We start from the raw sequence: 22,126 nt of genomic DNA, 5'->3' as shown, positions 1-22,126 counted from the left end.
GTTCTTTATTATATTATGACAGACCTGATAGATCTACTGTCTCTATTATATTATGACAGACCAGCTATATCTGCTGAATCTGGTATATTATGACAGACCAGCTAGATCTACTGTCTCTATTATATTTGACAGACCAGCTAGATCTACTGTCTCTATTATATTATGAAAGAACAGCTAGATCTACTGTCTCTAGGTCTCTATTATACTATGACAGACCTGCTAGATCTACTGTCTCTATTATATTATGACAGACCAGCTAGATCTACTGCCTCTGTTAAATTATGACAGACCAGCTAGAACTCCTGTCTCTATTATATTATGACAGAACAGCTAGATCCACTGTCTCTATTATATTATGACAGACCCGTGAGATATACTGTCTCTATTATATTATGACAGATCAGCTATATCTGCTGTCTCTATTGCATTATGACAGACCAGCTAGATTTACTGTCTCTGTTATATTATGACAGACCAGCTAGATCTACTGTCTCTATTGTATTATGACAGAACAGCTAGAATTACTGTCTCTATTATATTATGACAGACCAGCTAGATCTACTGTCTCTATAATATTATGACAGACCAGCTAGATCTGCTGTCTCTATTAAATTATGACTGACCAGCTAGATGTACTGTCTCTATTATATTATGACAGACCAGCTATATCTCCTGTCTCTATTATATTATGGCAGACCTGCTAGATCTACGGTCTCTATTATATTATGACAGACCAGCTAGATCTACTGTCTCTATTATATTATGACAGACCAGCTAGATCTGCTGTCTCTATTAAATTATGACAGACCAGCTAGATCTCCTGTCTCTATTATATTATGACAGACCAGCTTGATCTACTGTCTCTGTTATACTATGACAGACCAGCTAGATATACTGTCTCTATTATATTATGACAGACCAGCTAGATCTACTTTCTCTATTGTATTATGACAGAACAGCTAGATCTACTGTCTCTATTATATTATGACAGACCAGCTAGATCTACTGTCTCTATTATATTATGACAGACCAGCTAGATATACTGCCTCTATTATATTATGATAGACCAGCTAGATCTCCTGTCTCTATTATATTATGACAGACCAGCTAGATCTACTGTCTCTATTATACTATGACAGACCAGCTAGATATACTGTCTCTATTATATTATGACAGACCAGCGAGATATACTGCCTCTGTTAAATTATAACAGACCAGCTAGATCTACTGTCTCTATTGTATTATGACAGAACAGCTAGATATGTCTCTAGGTCTCTATTATATTATGACAGACCAGCTAGATCTACTATCTCTATTATATTATAACAGACCAGCTGGATGAAATGCATGTCCAAATTAAATTGCCTGCTACTCATCCCCTGAAGAGAAAATATGCATATTATTGGTAAATCCGGATAGAAAACACTCTGAAATTTCTAAAACTGTTTGAATTATGTCTGTGAGTATACCAGAACTTATTTAGCAGGCGAAACCCAGAGGACAAACAGATTTTTTTTTGAGGTCACTCTCTTTTCAATGGGTTTTCATTGGGAATCCAGATTTCTTGCAGTTCCTATCGCTTCCACTGGATGTCAACATTTTTTAGAAATTGGTTGAGGTTTTTCCTTTGTGTAATGAAGAAGTACGGCCATCTTGAACGAGGCTAACTTGAAGTGTACTGTTAGATAGAGGCGAGTGACCAGAAAGCGAGCTTCAGTTTGTTTTCCTCCTGTATTGAACACAGATCATCCCGTCTTCAATTTTATCGATTATTTACATTTAAAAAACTAAAATTGTACTACAAAAGTAGTTTGAAATGTTTTGGCAAAGTTTACAGGTAACTTTTGAGATGTTTTGTAGTCACGTTGCGCAAGTTGGAAGCAGTGTTTTTCTGGATCAAACGAGCCAAATAAATGGACATTTTGAATATATATCGACGGTATTAATCAAACAAAAGGACCATTTGTGATGTTTATGGGACATATTGGAGTGGCAACAAAAGAAGCTCGTCAAAGGTAAGGCATGAATTATATTTTTATTTCTGCGTTTTGTGTCGCGCCTGCAGGGTTGAAATATGCTTTTCTCTTTGTTTGCTATGATGCTATCCTCAGATAATAGCATTGTTTCAAAACAAGTGTAGCTTTAATTTGCTATCTTACATGTGTGATTTCATGAAAGTTTGATTTTTATAGTAATTTATTTGAATTTGGCGCTCTGCATTTTCACTGGCTTTTGTCCAGGTGGGACGCTAGCGGCAGAGCTCCATAGTTCCTCTTTCCAGAAGGACAACCATCTCTGCAGTATTCCACCAATCAGGCCTTTATGGTAGAGTGGCCAGACAGAAGCCACTCCTCAGTAAAAGGCACATGACAGTCCGCTTGGAGTTTGCCAAAACGCACCTAAAGCATTCTCAGACCATGACATACGAGATTATCTGGTCTGAATACCAAGTGTCACGTCTGGAGGAAAACCTGGCACCATGCCTCCGGTGATGCATGGTTGTGGAAGCATCATGCTGTGGGGGGTACTGGGGACTAGTCAGGATCGAGGGAAAGATGAATGGAGCAAAGTACAGAGAGATCCTTGATAAAAACCTTCTCTAGAGCGCTCAGGAGCTCTGACTGGGGCAAAGATTCACCTTCCAACAAGACAACGACCCCAAGCACACAGAATATGTAGGAGGATGTCCGTTTTTATGAGGTGATATACAATATGTACTGAAAGTATTCAGACCCCTTCACTTTTTGTTACGTTACATCCATTATGGGGTATTGTTTGTAGATTGATAAGGACATTTTTTATTTAATCAATTTTAGAGAAAGGCTGTAAGGTAAGAAAATGTGGAAAAAGTGACAGGGTTGAAATACTTTTCAAATGTACTGTAGAAGAACACTGTTGACACTGTTGTGTCTTATGTAGGGGCTGGTGAGATATGAACAATGAATATATTTGACAGATTGATTTTGACATGATAATAAATTAGAGGAATATCTTTGAAAAGAGTGCTGTCCCCAACAGTGTCATGGATTAAAGTGAGGAGGACTCACTGCACCATTCTTTAGAAGAAAATGCACCTTTGAGAGCGCATGTTGCTTGTTGTTGTGAAGGGTTTTATCACTGAAATATACTAGGAGCAGAGGCAGTGAATAACACACACACACACATAACACACACACACACACACACACACACACACACACACACACACACACACACACACACACACACACACACACAAATGAATGCCTGTGCATTTGGTCGTGTCGCAAGCACATGTCAGTGTATGTGTGTGTGTTTGTCAAAGGGAATGCATTAGCACAGAGAAAAAAACACATCTATGATGAAGCAAAAAACACTTTACTGAGAATCTGAAACTGTATGAAGAACAACAGGAAAACAACTTTGGCTTAAAACCTGTTGTGAAAAAAAAAACATTCCCGTAATATACGGGATATTTTGTCAGGACAAGATGCTAGAATAAGCATATAATTGTCAGATTAGGATAGAAAACACTCTAAAGTTTCCAAAACTGTAAAAATATTGTCTGTGAGTATAACAGAACTGAAGTTGCAGGCGAAAGCCTGAGAAAAATCCAATCCGGATGTGCCTCATGTTTTGAAAGCGCTGTGTTACTATGCGTCCCTATTGAGCAGTGAATGGGCTATCAACCAGATTACTCTTTCTCCATATTTTTTTATTTTTTAAATTTATTTTTTTTAAAAAATATTATTTTTTATTATTCATTATACAAAAATCAACTTACATTGCTACATCAAACATGTCTAGCAAACCAAACACAGGTATTAACAATGCTCAAACATACAAAATATATTAATAAAATACAAAAAATAAACGATTTAAGTGCAATTATATTCACTCTGAAAATATCTTATTATAATGATTCATGAAGATGTTATTCTTTTTGTTATTCACTAGGGTTAGTGTTTTAATAAGATAATTAAATTCAATCAGAAATATTGGTAATTTTGGTATAGAATTTTTGCATTTTTGTTTGTGTATAAAGTATTTGGCAACAAGAATGAAAAAATTAACAATCATTTCAGTGGTTTTGTTATCATTGCAATAGTAACATATTATATATTTTATGTTAAAATTATAGGCAGTGTTCATAATGGTAAATAAGTACTTTGCAAGGTTTTCCCAAAATTCGGACACAAATTTACATTCAAAGAACAAGCGAGACAGATTCTCACCTTTTTCACAGAAAACGCAGATATCATCAATAGCCACAAATTTGGACATCATAGAATTACATGGATATATCTTATGTAAAATGTTGAAGTTCCTTAACGTTGTTTGGTATACAGTATTAAGGTCTTAACCATGCATTTTTCCAGACAATGTCAGGAATAAGCATGTTCCAGAAAAACGTTCCTCTCGGTGTAAGTTGGTTTTGTGAATGAAGAATTTGTCTTATATATTTATTACAACCAGATTTCTCATGTAAACTCACGTCTTCCAATCTGAGTTCTGGATAAACTTTGTGATCATTCCCAAAATTAAGATGACTTTTCATAAGTGTAGTTAGACCACTGGGAACGGCTTTGATCACAGAAATAAACTCTCTGAAAGGTATTGGAAACTCTTTCAATGTTATAAATTGTTCATATGTGAGAATATTACCCCTGTTGTCGAAAACATCAAGAACAAAGTCAATATTCCTCTCATGCCAGCTGGGGTAGAACAATGACTTATTCCTTACAGTTATGTCTGAATTATTCCACAAAAAAAGCTTTATGTGGGGAAAAATTGTGCAGGAAACATATTTGCCAGGCCAGTAAAGCTTGTTGGTGAAACCTAGCCAATTTAGCAGGTAATTTTTCAGGAATAAAATTACATTTCAGTAAAAATGGAAGACCTCCCAATTTATTAAACACATTATTTGGAATGAAATACCATATTGAATCAGTATCGAGCAAACATTTTTTCAACCAGTTTATCTTGAAAGTGTTATTTATGTCAACAAAGTCGAACACTTCTAGACTGCCTACAGCTCTTTGGTTAGAAAGGACATATTTTTTTAGTTCGTGAGACTTATTTTTCGAGATGAAGTCAAGAAAGGTCTTATTGATCTCTTTACAAGTAGCTGGATTTACACATAACGATAATGAGGGGTACACAAAACGAGACAGTCCCTCTGCCTTGGACAGAAGTACTCTCCCAAGTATAGAAATATCTAGTATAGATAGCCAATTATTAAATATATTTTTAGTTCTCTTAATTTTAGGAGAGAAATTCAAATGTTGTCTGACTAAGTGGTTTTTTGACAGATGTATTCCTAAATATTTAACACAGTCCTTTACAGGAATATTTTCAATTTCTTTATCATCAGAGTCAAATAAACATAAGATTTCACATTTAGAAACATTCAGTTTTAATCCTGATGCAATAGAAAATGCAGTTATAGCATTAAGGGCATGTGCGACCTGGTCTTTGTCTCTTAAGAAAAGTTCCCGTAAGCGGCTACAATGCGCAAGTCTGATGCTCCCAGAGAGATTCTCGCGGAAAATACAGAGGTAGCCATTACTCCAATCGGTCCTACTGAAAAATGAATTTGAGGATTGATTATAAACAACGTTTGCCATGTTTCTGTCGATATTATGGAGCTAATTTGGAATAATTTTCGCAGTTTTCGTGACTGCAATTTTCGGGTGATTTCTCAGCCAAACGTGAAGAACAAACGGATCTATTTCGCCTACAAAAAAAATATTTTTGGAAAAAAGGAACATTTGCTATCTAACTGGGAGTCTCGTGAGTGAAAACATCCGAAGCTCATCAAAGGTAAACAATTTAATTTGATCGCTTTTCTGATTTCCGTGACCAAGTTACCTGCTGCTAGCTGGACAAAATGCTATGCTAGGCTATCGATAAACTTACAGAAATGCTTGTCTAGCTTTGGCTGTAAAGCATATTTTGAAAATCTGAGATGACAGGGTGATTAACAAAAAGAGAGTGATTGGTGTCATATTGTGTGTTTTAGCTGAGCTGTGTGTGTCTGTTCGCCTCATTGGAGACCCTGTGCCAGTTGAAATCAGCCCCACAGCCTTTAATGACAAGGACATCTGTGCTTACATTTCAAAACACTCTTCAAGTAATGGTCCTGGTGGTGTCTGGCCCATTTGCCAGCTTGATGACACATGCACTTCTCTCCGTCTCCCTCTCAGTACAGACATCCCTGTCTCTCCCTCTCTCTCTCTCTCCGCCTGTTCCTCTCCCCGCTCCCTCCCTCTCTCTCTCCCTCTTCATCTTTCCCCACTCTCTCCCTCTATCCCTCCCTCCTTCTCTCCAAGTAAATGGCTTTCTCCAGCTGAGTGATATTCTAAAGGTCACAGGAGCAGGATTTAGGCTTAGGCCAGCAGAAAAAGGGAGGAAACGAGGGGGAAGATGAAGAAAAGAAGGGACACAGAAAATATGAATTACTGTTGATGACAGGCTGAGGCTGTTACTGTTGATGACAGGCTGAGGCTGTTACTGTTGATGACAGACTGAGGCTGTTACTGTTGATGACAGGCTGAGGCTGTTACTGTTGATGACAGACTGAGGCTGTTACTGTTGATGACAGGCTGAGGCTGTTACTGTTGATGACAGGCTGAGGCTGTTACTGTTGATGACAGGCTGAGGCTGTTACTGTTGATGACAGGCTGAGGCTGTTACTGTTGATGACAGGCTGAGGCTGTTACTGTTGATGACAGGCTGAGGCTGTTACTGTTGATGACAGGCTGAGGCTGTTACTGTTGATGACAGACTGAGGCTGTTACTGTTGATGACAGACTGAGGCTGTTACTGTTGATGACAGGCTGAGGCTGTTACTGTTGATGACAGGCTGAGGCTGTTACTGTTGATGACAGACTGAGGCTGTTACTGTTGATGACAGACTGAGGCTGTTACTGTTGATGACAGGCTGAGGCTGTTACTGTTGATGACAGGCTGAGGCTGTTACTGTTGATGACAGACTGAGGCTGTTACTGTTGATGACAGACTGAGGCTGTTACTGTTGATGACAGGCTGAGGCTGTTACTGTTGATGACAGACTGAGGCTGTTACTGTTGATGACAGGCTGAGGCTGTTACTGTTGATGACAGACTGAGGCTGTTACTGTTGATGACAGACTGAGGTTGTTACTGTTGATGACAGGCTGAGGCTGTTACTGTTGATGACAGGCTGAGGCTGTTACTGTTGATGACAGGCTGAGGCTGTTACTGTTGATGACAGGCTGAGGCTGTTACTGTTGATGACAGGATGAGGTTGTTACTGTTGATGACAGGCTGAGGCTGTTTGACAGGCTGAGGCTGTTACTGTTAAACAGGTCAACATACACAAGGCTGCAGGGCCAGATGGATTACCAGGACCAGTGCTCCGGGCATGTGCTGACCAACTGGCAGGTGTCTTCACTGACATTTTCAACATGTCCCTGATTGAGTCTGTAATACCAACATGTTTCAAGCAGACCACCATAGTCCTTGTGCCCAAGAACACTATGGCAACCTGCCTAAATGACTACAGACCCGTAGCACTCAAGTCCGTAGCCATGAAGTGCTTTGAAAGGTTGGTAAGGGCTCACATCAACACATTATCCCAGAAACCCTAGACCCACTCCAATTAGCATACCGCCCCAACAGGTCCACAGATGATGCAATCTCCACTGCCCTTTCCCACCTGGACAAAAGGAGCACCTATGTGAGAATGCTATTCATTGACTACAGGCTCAGCGTTCAACACCATAGTATCCTCAAAGCGCATCACTAAGCTAAGGATCCTGGGACTAAACACTTCCCTCTGCAACTGGATCCTGGACTTCCTGACGGGCCGCCCCCAGGTGGTGAGGGTAGGTAGCAACACATCTGCCATGCGGATCCTCAACACTGGAGCTCCCCAGGGGTGCGTGCTCAGTCCCCTCCTGTTCACCCTATGTGAGAATGCTATTTATTCATTGACTACAGCTCAGCATTCAATACCATAGTGCACTCAAAGCTCATACTGTAACTATGCTAAGGACTCTGGAACTAAACACCTCCCTCTGCAGCTGGTGGGCAATGCAAATAGTCTGGGTAGCCATTTGATTAGGTGTTCAGGAGTCTTATGGCTTGGGGGTAGAAGCTGTTTAGAAGCCTTTTGGACCTAGACTTGGCGCTCTGCTACCGCTTGCCGTGCGGTAGCATAGAGAACAGTCTATGACTAGGGTGGCTGGAGTCTTTGACAATTTCTAGGGCCTTCCTCTGACACCGCCTGGCATAGAGGTCCTGGATGGCTGGAAGCTTGGCCCCAGTGATGTACTGGGCCATACGCACTACCCTCTGTAGTGCCTTGCGGTCGAAGGCCGAGCAGTTGCCATACCAGGGAGTGATGCAACCAGTCAGGATGCTCTCGATGGTGCAGCTGTAGAACCTTTTGAGGATCTGAGGACCAATGCCAAATATTTTCAGTCTCCTGAGGGGGAATAGGTTTTGTTGTGCCCTCTTCACGACTGTCTTGGTGTGCTTGGAACATGTTAGTTTGTTGATGATGTGGACACCAAGGAACTTGAAGCTCAAATCCTGCTCCACTGCATCCCCGTTGATTAGAATGGGGGCGTGCTCGGTCCTCCTTTTCCTGGAGTCCACAATCATCTCCTTTCTCTTGATCACGTTGAGGGAGAGGTTGTTGGCCTGGCACCACATGGCCGTGTCTCTGACCTCCTCCCTATAGGCTGTCTCGTTGTTGTCGGTAATCAGGCCTACCACTGATGTGTTATCAGCAAACTTAATTATAGTGTTGGAGTTGTGCCTGACCGTGCAGTCATGAGTGAACAGGGAGTACAGGAAAGGACTGAGCATGCACCCGAGGGGCCACTGTGTTGAGGATCAGCATGGCGGATGTATTGTTACCTACCCTCACCACCTGTTGGTGGCCCGTCAGGAAGTCCAGGATCCAGTTGCAGAGGGAGGTGTTTAGTCCCAGGGTCCAGAGCTTAGTGATGAGCTTTGTGGGCACTATGGTGTTGAACGCTGAGCTGTAGTCAATGAATAGCATTCTCACATAGGTGACCCTTTTGTCCAGGTGTGAAAGGGCAATTTGGAGTGCAATAGAGATTGCATCATCTATGGATCTGTTGGGGCGGTATGCAAATTGAGTGGGTCTAGGGTTTCTGGGATAATGATGTTGATGTGAGTCATGACCAATTACCTCGACACTGGTGCCCCCGCACATTGACTCTGTACCGGTACCCCCTGTATATAGCCTCCACATTGGCTCTGTACCGGTACCCCCTGTATATAGCCTCCATATTGGCTCTGTACCGGTACCCCCTGTATATAGCCTCCACATTGGCTCTGTACTGGTACCCCCTGTATATAGCCTCCACATTGGCTCTGTACCGGTACCTCCTGTATATAGCCTCCACATTGGCTCTGTAACGGTACCTCCTGTATATAGCCTCCACATTGGCTCTGTACTGGTACCCCCTGTATATAGCCTCCACATTGGCTCTGTACCGGTACCCCCTGTATATAGCCTCCACATTGGCTCTGTACTGGTACCCCCTGTATATAGCCTCCACATTGGCTCTGTACCGGTACCTCCTGTATATAGCCTCCACATTGGCTCTGTACCGGTACCTCCTGTATATATCCCCGCTTTTGTTATTTACTGCTGTTCTTTAATTATTTGTTGTTCTTATCTCTTACTTTTTTTAGGTATATTCTTAAAACTGCATTGTTGGGTAAGGCCTTGTAAGTAAGTTGTAAGCTTCATTGTAAGGTCTAATTTATTTGATTATTATCTTTATGGTACATTTTGTTTTATCAGATTGAATAAACCATCTTGCCAGAATACTAACTTTTAAACATAACCTTTAGATGCATATCTACTGTAAACCAACAGCTTTGAATGTTCATGTTTTATTTTTGCAGCAACTGCCTGTCAACTGCATCATGAGTATCCAACAACTGGCTGGGAGACTGTCCAGAGGCAATATCCACAAAGCATCTGAGATTAGGAGTGCTGATCTAGGATCAGGTTCCTCTTCGTATTCATTATGATTCAAAAGACCAGAATGGACTACCTGTGAGGTCTCATTGCTCCTTACTGTTGGGGAGGTAACCACTGCCCTTCCTAAGGGTTACACAAGCAGTGTCCTTACTGCTGGACAGAGGGGAGGTTAACTACTGGCCTTCCTAAGAGTCCTTACTGTTGGACAGAGGAGAGGTTAACTACTGGCCTTCCTAAGAGTCCTTACTGTTGGACAGAGGAGAGGTTAACTACTGGCCTTCCTAAGAGTCCTTACTGTTGGACAGAGGAGAGGTTAACTACTGGCCTTCCTAAGAGTCTTTACTATTGGACAGAGGGGAGGTTAACTACTGGCCTTCCTAAGAGTCCTTACTGTTGGACAGAGGGAGGTTAACTACTGGCATTCCTAAGAGTCCTTACTGCTGGACTGAGGGCAGTTAACTACTGGCCTTCCTAAGAGTCCTTACTGTTGGACAGAGGGGAGGTTAACTACTGGCCTTCCTAAGAGTCCTTACTGTTGGACAGAGGGGAGGTAACCACTGGCCTTCCTAAGAGTCCTTACTGCTGGACTGAGGGCAGTTAACTACTGGCCTTCCTAAGAGTCCTTACTGCTGGACAGAGGGGAGGTTAACTACTGGCCTTCCTAAGAGTCCTTACTGTTGGACAGAGGAGAGGTTAACTACTGGCCTTCCTAAGAGTCCTTACTGTTGGACAGAGGAGAGGTTAACTACTGGCCTTCCTAAGAGTCCTTACTGTTGGACAGAGGGGAGGTTAACTAATGGCCTTCCTAAGAGTCCTTACTGTTGGACAGAGGGGAGGTAACCACTGGCCTTCCTAAGGGTTACATCATCAGGGTGCTACTGTTTCTGTGGTGTGTGTGTTTGTGTGTGTTCTGTGTTTCCCTTTTATAATTACTGCTCATTAAAGTAAATGAGTGCGTCATGAAGTGAGCTCAATGCCCAGGAGTAAGGGGTTGTGTTTGTGTGTGTGCTTCAAACAGTTACACACACACACACACACAGACAAAACACACACACACAGACTAAAACATAACCTAGGTAGAGACACTGTAACATGTCATCATATCATAGGACACGGCCCTTCAGCATGTCATGTCCTCATATCAGTGCTGTAATTTCTAAATGGTTCACCCAATGTGGATGAAATTAAAGATGACAGTCTGTACTTCAATCTCATAGTCAATGTTTGATTTCAAATCTTAATTTTTGGAGCATAGAGCCAAAATAATGAAAAATGCTTCACTGTGCCAATAATTAGGGAGGGCACTGTCAGTCTCATAAACTGAGCTTGTCTCTGACAATGTGTGGGTGCTATTGGTTTAAACACTTAGAAATCTAGTTTGATAAGATTTGTTTAACCTTTCTATGGCTACTTGGCCTACAATGATTTAGAAAGACAACCAAGCTAATCAACAGGAGAACAGCAGAAAAACAACAATTAGAGCATCTTGTGGTAAGGGATTTAACTATGTTGGGCTTCACTCGCACTATCTAACGACCAAAAACGGATAATTAGGCCTTGATATTTAGCTTAATTAAGTGGGTTTGTCATGCATTGGTTGTTTTTGAAGACATACATGTAGCTAATAACTCCATTATGTTGAATTCTCCAAGGATCAGTTAAAGAAAACTCTCACATAAGATAATAATTTCCAATACTTGGAGAGTTGATTAGCCATTTTAATGACATCTCTTGGGGACAGTTGGGGGCATACAGTTGAAGTCGGAAGTTTACATACACCTTAGCCAAATACATTTAAACTCAGTTTTTCACAATTCCTGACATTTAATCCTAGTAAAAATGCCCTGTCTTAGGTTAGTTAGGATCACCACTTGATTTTAAGAATGTGAAGTGTCAGAATAATAATAATAATAATAATAATAATTTATTTCAGCTTAAATGTTTTTAATCACATTCCCAGTGGGTAAGAAGTTTACATACACTCAATTAGTATTTGGTAGCATTGCCTTTAAATTGTTTAACTTGGGTCAAACGTTTCAGGGAGCTTTCCACAAGTTACCACAATAAGTTGGGAGATTTTGTTTGGCCCATTCCTCATGACAGAGCTGGTGTAACTGAGTCAGGTTTTTAGGCCTCCTTGTTCGCACACACTTTTTCATTCTGCCCACAAATTTTCTATAGGATTGAGGTCAGGGCTTTGTGATGGCCACTCCAATACCTTGACTTTGTATGCTTAGGGTCATTGTCCATTTAGAAGACCCATTTGCGACCAAGCTGTCTTAAGATGTTGCTTCAATATATCAACATAATTTTCCTACCGCAATGCCATCTATTTTGTGCAGTGCACCAGTCCCTCCTGCAGCAAAGCACCCCACAACATGATGCTGCCACCCTGTGCTTCATGGTTGGGATGGTGTTCTTCGGCTTGCAAGCGTCCCCCTTTTTCCTCCAAACATAACTATGGTCATTATGGCCAAACAGTTCTATTTTTGTTTCATCAGAACAGAGGACATTTCTTCAAAAAGTACGATCTTTGTCCCCATGTGCATTTCAAACCGTAGTCTGGCTTTTTTATGGCGGTTTTTTGAGCAGTGGCTTCTTCCTTGCTGAGCGGCCTTTCAAGTTGTCGATATAGGACTCGTTTTACTGTGGATATAGATACTTTTGTACCTGTTTCCTCCAGCATCTTCACAAGGTCCTTTGCTGTTGTTCTGGGATTGATTTGCACTTTTCGCACCAAAGTACCTTCATCTCTAGGAGACAGAATGCGTCTCCTTCCTGAGCGGTATGACAGTTGCGTGGTCCCATAGTGTTTATACTTTCGTACTATTGTTTGTACAGATGAACGTGGTACCTTCAGGCATTTTGAAATTGCTCACAAGGATGAACCAGACTTGTGGAGGTCTACAATTATTTTTCTGAGGTCTTGGCTGATTTCTTTTGATTTCCCCATGGTGTCAAGCAGCACCATGTTTGAAGGTAGGCCTTGAAATACATGCACAGGTACACGTCCGATTGACTCAAATTATGTTGATTAGCCTGTCAGAAGCTTCTAATGCCATGACATCATTTTCGGGAGTTTTCCAAGCTGTTTAAAGGCACAGTCAATTTAGTGTATGTAAACTTCTGACCCACTGGAATTGTGATACAGTGAATTATAAGTGAAATAATCTGTCTGTAAACAATTGTTGAAGAAATTACTTGTGTCATCCACAAAGTAGATGTCCTAACCGACTTGCCAAAACTATAGTTTGTTTACAAGAAATTTGTGGAGTGGTTGAAAAACTAGTTTTAATGACTCCAACCTAAGTGTACGTAAACGTTCGACTTCAACTGTACATCTAAAAGATAAAGCTGCTGCTTTACGGTTCCAGTTTATTGCTTTACGGACCGGAAAATATGCTTTGGAGAGGGGTGTCAGGTCTTGTATTACAGCCGGTAGGGGGATTAGGTTTAAAGAAGGCTTTATTTTTGGTTGATAATAGCCAGATTTCTAGGGATGGAGTACCTCCGTTTTACAGAGGCCTTCTTAGGGTTTGGAGTATAATGACAGTGTCCAATAGCTGCAATTGAGTCAGTGCTTTGGCTGCTGGAGGAACCTCTGGGTGTATTATGGGGCAAGACTGGATTATACAACTGAAGATGTTCCACATTTCTCCAAGATTCTGGTGAAGAGCAAAATCATCACCATTTGTAATGGTGAGAGGTTAGCACATCATGGGGGGTATGATATTTGTAATGGTGAGAGGTTAGCACATCATGGGGGGGTATGATGGGTGAGAAAAGATAGGATTATAAAAACAACTGCAGGGAAACTTCAGGAAGGGGAATGGATAATGCTTAACAGTCACAAGTTGAAAACGTCCCCATTTCCAAGACTAGGGATTACACCCAATATTTTAGAGTCAGAAAGAAAGGCATTATTTCTTGATTTGAGAGGGTTGGAAGAGGTGGGTTTGGATGAGGTGAATGGGAAGGACTTATATAGGGGGTGTGTCAAGGTTTTGAATAAAGATGAAGTGAAAAATAGAAAAGACACTCCTTGGAGGGTTAAAATTGGCCTTGATGACAAGGTAAAGCCAGCATGGAGAGCACTGTACAAGCCACCGTTACTAAAGGGGACTGGTGATATGTAATGGAGGGTGTTGATGACAAGGTAAAGCCAGCATGGAGAACACTGTACAAAGGTTACAGTACAGCCATGACATAAGGGTACAGCCATGACATAAGGGTACAGTACAGCCATGACATAAGGGTACATAAGGGTACAGTACAGCCATGACATAAGGGTGCAGTACAGCCAGTTACAAAGCACATTAGTTCTAAGACTATTCAGTTCAGCTTATCAACAGTTTTTCTCTGCTCTGCTTTCTGACGTCAAATCGCAAACAATAATCTGTTCTGATTTACAAAAAAAATATCAGAATCAATCAATCAAAACAATCAGCCAGCAATCAATTAAACCATGTGTCTGTGTGTCAATCTCATAGAATATATTTCTGTACATGAACGTGGATGGTACTAGCATTGTTTATAATCCTGAATGAATCTTGAACAATGACATACGCACAAATATCATACCCCTAAAAAAGCTAATGGTAATGGTGAGAGGTTAGCACGTCGTGGGGGGTATGATATTTGTAATGGTGAGAGGTTAGCACGTCGTGGGGGTATGATATTTGTAATGGTGAGAGGTTAGCACATCGTGGGGGGTATGATATTTGTAATGGTGAGAGGTTAGCACGTCGTGGGGGGTATGATATTTGTAATGGTGAGAGGTTAGCATGTCGTGGGGGGTATGATATTTGTAATGGTGAGAGGTTAGCACGTCGTGGGGGGTATGATATTTGTAATGGTGAGAGGTTAGCACGTCGTGGGGGGTAAGATATTTGTAATGGTGAGAGGTTAGCACGTCGTGGGGGGTATAATATTTGTAACGGTGAGAGGTTAGCACGTTGTGGGGGGTATAATATTTGTAATGTTGAGAGGTTAGCACGTCGTGGGGGGTATGATATTTATAATGGTGAGAGGTTAGCACGTCGTGGGGGGTTTCATATTTGTAATGGTGAGAGGTTAGCACGTCGTGGGGGGTATAATATTTGTAACGGTGAGAGGTTAGCACGTCGTGGGGGTTATGATATTTGTAATGGTGAGAGGTTAGCACGTCGTGGGGGGTATGATATTTGTAATGGTGAGAGGTTAGCACGTCGTGGGGTGTATGATATTTGTAACGGTGAGAGGTTAGCACGTCGTGGGAGGTATGATATTTGTAATGGTGAGAGGTTAGCATGTCGTGGGGGTATGATATTTGTAATGGTGAGAGGTTAGCACGTCGTGGGGGGTTGATATTTGTACTGGTGAGAGGTTAGCACGTTGTGGGGGTTTAATATTTGTAATGGTGAGAGGATAGCATGTCGTGGGGGGTATGATATTTGTAACGGTGAGAGGTTAGCACGTCGTGGGGGGTATGATATTTGTAATGGTGATAGGTTAGCACGTCGTGGGGGGTATGATATTTGTAATGGTGAGAGGTTAGCACGTAGTGGGGAGTATGATATTTGTAATGGTGAGAGGTTAGCACGTCGTGGGGGGTATGATATTAGTAATGGTGAGAGGTTAGCACGTCGTGGGGGGTATGATATTTGTAATGGTGAGAGGTTAGCACGTCGTGGGGGGTATGATATTTGTAATGGTGAGAGGTTAGCACGTCGTGGGGGGGTATGATATTTGTGCGTTTGTAACTTTCTCACTGAAACATGTTTCTCTGTAACCATGGTAACATCCATATTCATGTAGAAGTGTTTAGAAACATGTTCTATTCATATTTAGAGGCTCCAAAATGACACAATACATTATTTACCATTATTTTATTTTGGGCAAAAAATAATCTGTATATTTGTTTTAACCTTTCTATGGCTACTTGGCCTACAATGATTGGGAAAGACAACCAAGCTAATCAACAGGACAACAGCAGAAAAACAACTAGTTAAATCCCTTACCACAAGATGCGCTATGTTGGGCTTCAGTCTCCTTATTTAATGACCGAAAACGGATAATTAGGCCTTGATATTTAGCTTAATTAAGTGGGTTTGTCATGCATTGGTTGTTTTTGAAGACATACATGTAGCTAATAACTCCATTCTGTTGAATTCTCCAAGGATCAGTTAAAGTAAACTCTCACATAAGATAATAATTTCCAATACTTGGAGAGTTGATTAGCCATTTTAATGACATCTCTTGGGGACAGTTGGGGGCTTATATACGTATAGTGGACAGAGCAGCAGAGATACAGCTGTTGGTGTTACTGCAGGATTCAGGGACAGAGAGTCAGAGAGATAGAAGGATAATCTCTCACACCACCTGAACCTGTGGTGGAACACAGCCAATAGACAGACCTGGACCATCAACTCTCCCACCTGAACCTGTGGTGGAACACAGCCAACAGAACGACCCAGACCATCAACTCTACTACCTGAACCTGTGGTGGAACACAGCTAGCACAGAGACCCGGACCATCAACTCTCCCACCTGAACCTGTCGTGGTGGAACACAGCCAACAGACCTACCTGGGCCATCAACTCCAGTCAGCTGTGAATCATATCACTGTGCCCAGTAAGTAGGCCTGGGCAATAGAATAGGAATATTCCACATTAAATAGGCAGAGGCTTTATAGTAGAATAGGACTATTCCACATTAAATTGGCATATGCTTTACAGTAGAATAGGACTATTCCACATTACATACGCCTAGGCTTTAGAGTAGAATAAGAATATTCCACAATGCATAGGGATAGGCTATATGGAACAGGACAATTCCATAGTAAATAAGCCTGGGCTATATGGAAGGCCTGGGCTATAGAGAATAATAGGCCTATTCACTTGTGTGTGTAGTGTTGGTGCTGGTAGCCTAGTGGTTAGAGCATTGTGCGAGTAACCAACAGGTTGCTTGATCAAATGCATGAGCTGACAAGGTAAAAAGCTGTTGTTCTGCCCCTGAACAAGGCAGTTAACCCACTGTTCGGCTGTCATTGTAAATAATAATTTGTTCATAACTGACTTGCCTAGTTAAATAAAGGTTAAATATGAAAAAAAGTTTAAATAAGAATGCAGGATGTATCTGGTTGTTTTGTTTTTCATAGGGTCCTTATGATCCACATATTGTTAAATCTCTCTCTCTCTCTCTGCCTCTCTCCTTGTAGGTTTTACGCATCAACGGAGCAAGCGTTTGTGTTTGCCTGGAGCGCAGGTGTGCGGAACCAGCTCAGCCATGACATTCCTCCGCAGGTTGCAATGGAACGACTCCTCCGTTCTAATCCATCCTCCAGGGTTCTACATCATCGGCTTCACCTCCCTGCCCTTTGTCAACCTCTATTTCATCTTCCTCACTTTCGTTTACGTGGTCTCGGTCGTGTTCAACACATGTGTGATCTATATCATATCTGTGGACCTTCGCCTCCACAATCCCAAGTATATCGCGGTTGGTAACCTCGCGGTGGTTGATCTAGTGCTGAATACTTGCATTATTCCCGGTATGCTAAAGGCGTTTCTTGCTAAGAACAATTTTGTGCCGTTTAATCTGTGTATGGTACAGATGTATGTGTATTATTCCTTCATATGTATGGAATCGTTCTCCATCGCCGTGCTCGCCTATGACCGTATGATCGCCATATGTTTCCCTCTGAGGCACGGCTCCATCAACACCATGACGAGTATGTCGTGTATTCTTGGTGTCATCTGGTGCTTCTGTCTTGGTATACCGATATTCAGCACAGCCATTATGACCAGGCTGTCCTACTGCGATTCCGTTAATGTCTACAGCTATTTCTGTGATTACGCACCAGTGTTTCGGCTGGCATGTAACGACAACACTCTGCAATGGGCTGTGGCTTCAGTTCTGAGCCTGGTTATCCTCCTTGGCCCACTGTCCTTCATCATTCTGTCATACATGAGTATTCTAATCGCTGTGTTCAGGATGAAAAGCGTTGAGAGTCGTGTGAAAGCGCTGGCCACCTGCACTGAGCACCTCATTCTAGTGGCAGTATTCTTCTTTCCGGTTCTGATTATTTTCATGGTTGGGTTATTAGCACGCATCAAACCAGACCCTGACCTGCGCGTACTGAGCCTGTCGCTGGCCTCGTGCATTCCGCCCTGTCTCAACCCCATAGTCTACTCTCTGAAAACTAAAGAGATCAAGAGCAAAGTGCTCACCATGTTCAGGAGAATTAAAGTTCAAGTAGTTAACGATTGATCCCATCCACACGCACTCCCCCTTGTTAAACACAGAGGTATCACAGAAATTAGAATCAATGAATTACATTTCCTTTTCAGCTTTCCTACACATTCTGAAATAACAACACATTTGCTCATCCTAATCCTATGTCATCAACCAAATGTAATCCCTTGAAATGGGCATGGTAGGCTCTATAACCGACTGAATATTCCCAACATCTTCTAGTAATAAAGCAGAAAATCAAACACATACTGTATCTCTGTAATGTTTTACTTTCTGAGTGCTTAAACAGGTTTAATAAAGCTACCTGGTTGATCCTGTTCTTTTATCAATATGTTCTCAATATTTTTTTCACTACATTTTTAGCTGTTTAAGTTCTGATCTTGAAATGCCAGACTGCAATACGTTATAAAGAAATAAAGTGTATTATTATTATTATTATCATCATCATGCTTTGTGAAATACAAGCCTGGGCTCAAACTGCAGGGTTAGAAACAAGCTCATTTTAGGAGTATAGAACCGTCACAGAATATGTGTTTCCTTTGGCATGTAACCACACTCCACGTAGTGGCGGCCTGTCATTCAGGGAGGGGGCTGCCTGTTTTGCATGTTATTTTAGAATTAATACGTGTCTCATATCAGTTTGTAAACAATGTAAAATAAAACGTTTTATTAATGACTTAATAAACCCTCCATAAAAACATGGTCTCTTTTTTGCTTTCTTGAGTAAGGCAGCTCCTAAATGCAGGTGTTTCAGCCTAGCTGTCACGGCCGTCCTCCTCTTCATCTGAAGAGGAGAGGCGAGAAGGATCGGAGGACCAAAATGCGGCGTGGTAGGTGTTCATCATTAATTTTAATAAAGAAAACACTGAAACACACTATACAAAAACAATAAACGAAATAACAACCATGAAGCTAATGAGAACTGTGCTGAAACAAGCAATCAACATAGACAATCACCCACAAACAAACAGTGCAACCCAGGCTACCTAAGTATGATTCTCAATCAGAGACAACTAATGACATCTGCCTCTGATTGAGAACCATACTAGGCCGAAACATACAAATCCCCAAATCATAGAAAAACAAACAGACTGCCCACCCCAACTCACGCCCTGACCATACTAAATAAATACAAAACAAAGGAAATAAAGGTCAGAACGTGACACTAGCTCAGTGCTTTCTGTGGTGGTGGGGCGGCCAGCGAAAAATATTGAGCATAGCGGTTGGTAATGTTCTCTAGTTACGCCGTGATTGGCTCAGTATACTGTCACTCATGGGGACAATGTGTCACTGCCAAATCTAAAGGGTAGAGCTTGAAAATTCAAGCCCCCTGGGTACTGAATTAGAGTTACATTAGAAGTGCCGATCCAAGAAGGCTCAAGGTAATTGGCCACAGATAAAATTACGTCAAATCACGTCATATCTACACTAGCTTTCACTGGACTGATCATGTCAACATCATACTTTCAAAATCTTAGCTACCAGTCATCATCGTTAATCAAATCTACAATCTACTGGCAAATCCTTTTTAATCCTTGTCATATGAAGAGAAATGATAAAGAGAAATTACAGATAAAACGTATCTGTGCTCATCGGCCAGAGGACATAAACATTACACAACAAGTTGGAAATCGCAAATTCATCAATGAATGGTTTGGAAGGAATCAGTGGCTAAATGCAAGCATTGCAAAGCAATAACTAGCCTGCTATTCAGTGGAGTGGATGTGTGGTGCCAAATCTGGTTTTAAGGTTTAAGGTTTAAGGAATGTGATGAAAGAAATAAAAGCTGAAATAAATCATTCTCTTGACTATTATTCTGACATTTCACATTCTTAATAAATAGTGGTGATCCTAACTGACCTAAGACAGAGCATTTTACTAGGATTAAATGTCAGGAATTGTGAAAAACTGAGTTTAAATGTATTTGGCTAGGGTGTATGTAAACTTCCGACTTCAACTCTATGTATACTGTAGCTAAGAAAGTAATACTAAGTGTATGTTGTGTATTAAACTTTCAGTAGCCTATGTGCCTCACCCTAATAATTTGGTCAATTTTCCCCTATTAATTTTGCCTAGTGTTCTGACTTGGTGGTGCACATGTAGCCTATAACTGTTTTAGAGAAATGTAATCATTGAATATTGTAAGAACATTCATTGTCTGCTTATATGCCCCCTTTATTTAATCTACAGTTCTGACTTGGTGTACAGGGAGAACACTGTAAGAACAGCCCAGGTTCTGAATTCTGTCGCTTTTGTCACGACTTCCGCCGAAGTCGGTCCCTCTCCTTGTTCAGGCGGCGTTCGGCAGTCAAAGTCACCGGTCTTCTAGCCATCGTCGCTCCACCTTTCATTTTCCATTTGTTTTGTTTTGTTTTTCTGCACACCTGGTTCACATTCCCTCATCAGACTAAATGTATATTACCCTCTGTTTCCCCCATGTCTGTGTAATTGTTCTTTGTTGTTCTTTGTGTACGGTGTTACGCTATAGGCTGGCTTGTGCTAGGTTTGTTTCAAACCTAGGTTTGTTTGTTTTGTTTAATCCGGTTCATGATACTGTCGTTGTGCTTTGTGCTGCCTCGCCCGTGTCTTTGGGCCAGGGTGTATAATAAACTTCTCCTGTTATCACCCATCTCTGCTCTCCTGTGCCTGACTTCCCAGCAACCAGTTACTCACCCCGTTACAGAATTCCACATCGATCAATGGAGTCAGCAGGAGCGGGTGCCCCCATTGTGGGGGTAGAGGAGCGCGTCTGGGAGCACGTGGCAATGCTTCACCATCGCAGCGTTGTCATGGACCGCGTTGTCCAGACTATGGACCGCTGGGAGAGACAGGGAGTCCCTCCAGTGCCCCCACCAGCACAACAGGGGTCTCCACTACTCGCCTCCCCTGCACCTGGTCCCAGTGGTATTCGTCTCGCCCTTCCCAGGGAGTTTCCTGCTGCAGCTGGACCTGTATCTGGGGACCGTCCACCCGGCTCCTTCGAGACGTGAGAGGGTGTCCGCCCTCGTCTCGTGCTTCTCGGAGGAAGCCCTGGAGTGGGCTAACGCCGTGTGGGTAGAAGGAGATGTGGCGCTGGACCACATTGAGGAGTTCACCCGTCACTTCCGGGCAGTCTTCGACCACCCGCCCGAGGGTAGAGCTGCAGGTGAATGTCTCTTCCACCTGAGGCAGGGGACGAGGAGCGCCCAGGAGTTCACCCTGGACTTTCGGACCCTGGCCTCCAGAGTGGGATGGAACGACAGGGCCCTGATCAACCACTATTGCTGCAGCTTGCGCAAGGATGTCCATCGGGAGTTGGCCTGTAGGGACACCACCCTCACGTTTGACCAGCTGGTGGACCTGTCCATCCGACCTGATAACCTTCTGGTTACCCGCGGACGTTCAGAGGCGGCTCTGTCGGGTTCCTTCTCCTAGCACCACCGCTCCGGTGCCATGGAGCTGGGAGGTGCTGAGTTTAGGGAGGCCGGTTGGTGTTGTGACTGTTATTAAAATCTACTTTAAAAAAATTTAAAATAAACAATCATCTTTATAGAACTCTCCTAATGCAACAATAGCGTTCCAGAACTCTGAAGAAGACAATAACATCTTTATAGAACTCTCCTAACGCAACAATAGCATTCCAGAACTATCTGAAGAAGACAATAACATCTTTATAGAACTCTCCTAATGCAACAATAGCATTCCAGAACTATCTGAAGACAACATCTTTAGCGTCTTCCGGCGCCGACAGAGATGGCCACCTCGCTTCGCGTTCCTAGGAAACTATGCAATATTTTGTTTTTTTACGTGTTATTTCTTACATTGGTACCCCAGGTAATCTTAGGTTTCATTACATACAGTCGGGAGGAACTACTGAATATAAGAGCAACGTCAACTCACCATCATTACGACCAGGAATATGACTTTC

General features: G+C 42.1%; 1 protein-coding gene across 1 annotated transcript; it reads left to right on the top strand.

Annotated features, from left to right (window-relative positions):
- Positions 1–17,253: 17,253 nt before the first annotated feature.
- LOC139388229 (olfactory receptor 2AT4-like) lies at positions 17,254–21,633 on the top strand. Its single transcript, XM_071134778.1, has 2 exons — positions 17,254–18,219; positions 20,959–21,633. Exons 1-2 carry the CDS (start codon positions 17,254–17,256, stop codon positions 21,631–21,633), a joined length of 1,641 nt encoding a protein of 546 aa, XP_070990879.1.
- Positions 21,634–22,126: the final 493 nt, after the last annotated feature.

The sequence above is a fragment of the Oncorhynchus clarkii genome, chromosome 29 (assembly GCF_045791955.1).
Source record: "Oncorhynchus clarkii lewisi isolate Uvic-CL-2024 chromosome 29, UVic_Ocla_1.0, whole genome shotgun sequence".
Classification (NCBI taxonomy): domain Eukaryota; kingdom Metazoa; phylum Chordata; class Actinopteri; order Salmoniformes; family Salmonidae; genus Oncorhynchus; species Oncorhynchus clarkii.
The sequence above is the reverse complement of the archived record's forward strand: the minus strand, read 5'-3'. Positions and strand labels throughout refer to the sequence as shown.

What these genes read in the sequence shown, in the direction of transcription:
- LOC139388229 (XM_071134778.1), top strand. Translation starts at nt 17,254, where the DNA reads ATGACATTCCTCCGCAGGTTGCAATGGAACGACTCCTCCGTTCTAATC. An exon ending in TCAGGAGAATTAAAGTTCAA is followed by an intron (nt 18,220 to 20,958) that starts GTAGTTAACGAT and finishes TTGTGGGGGTAG; the next exon opens with AGGAGCGCGTCTGGGAGCAC.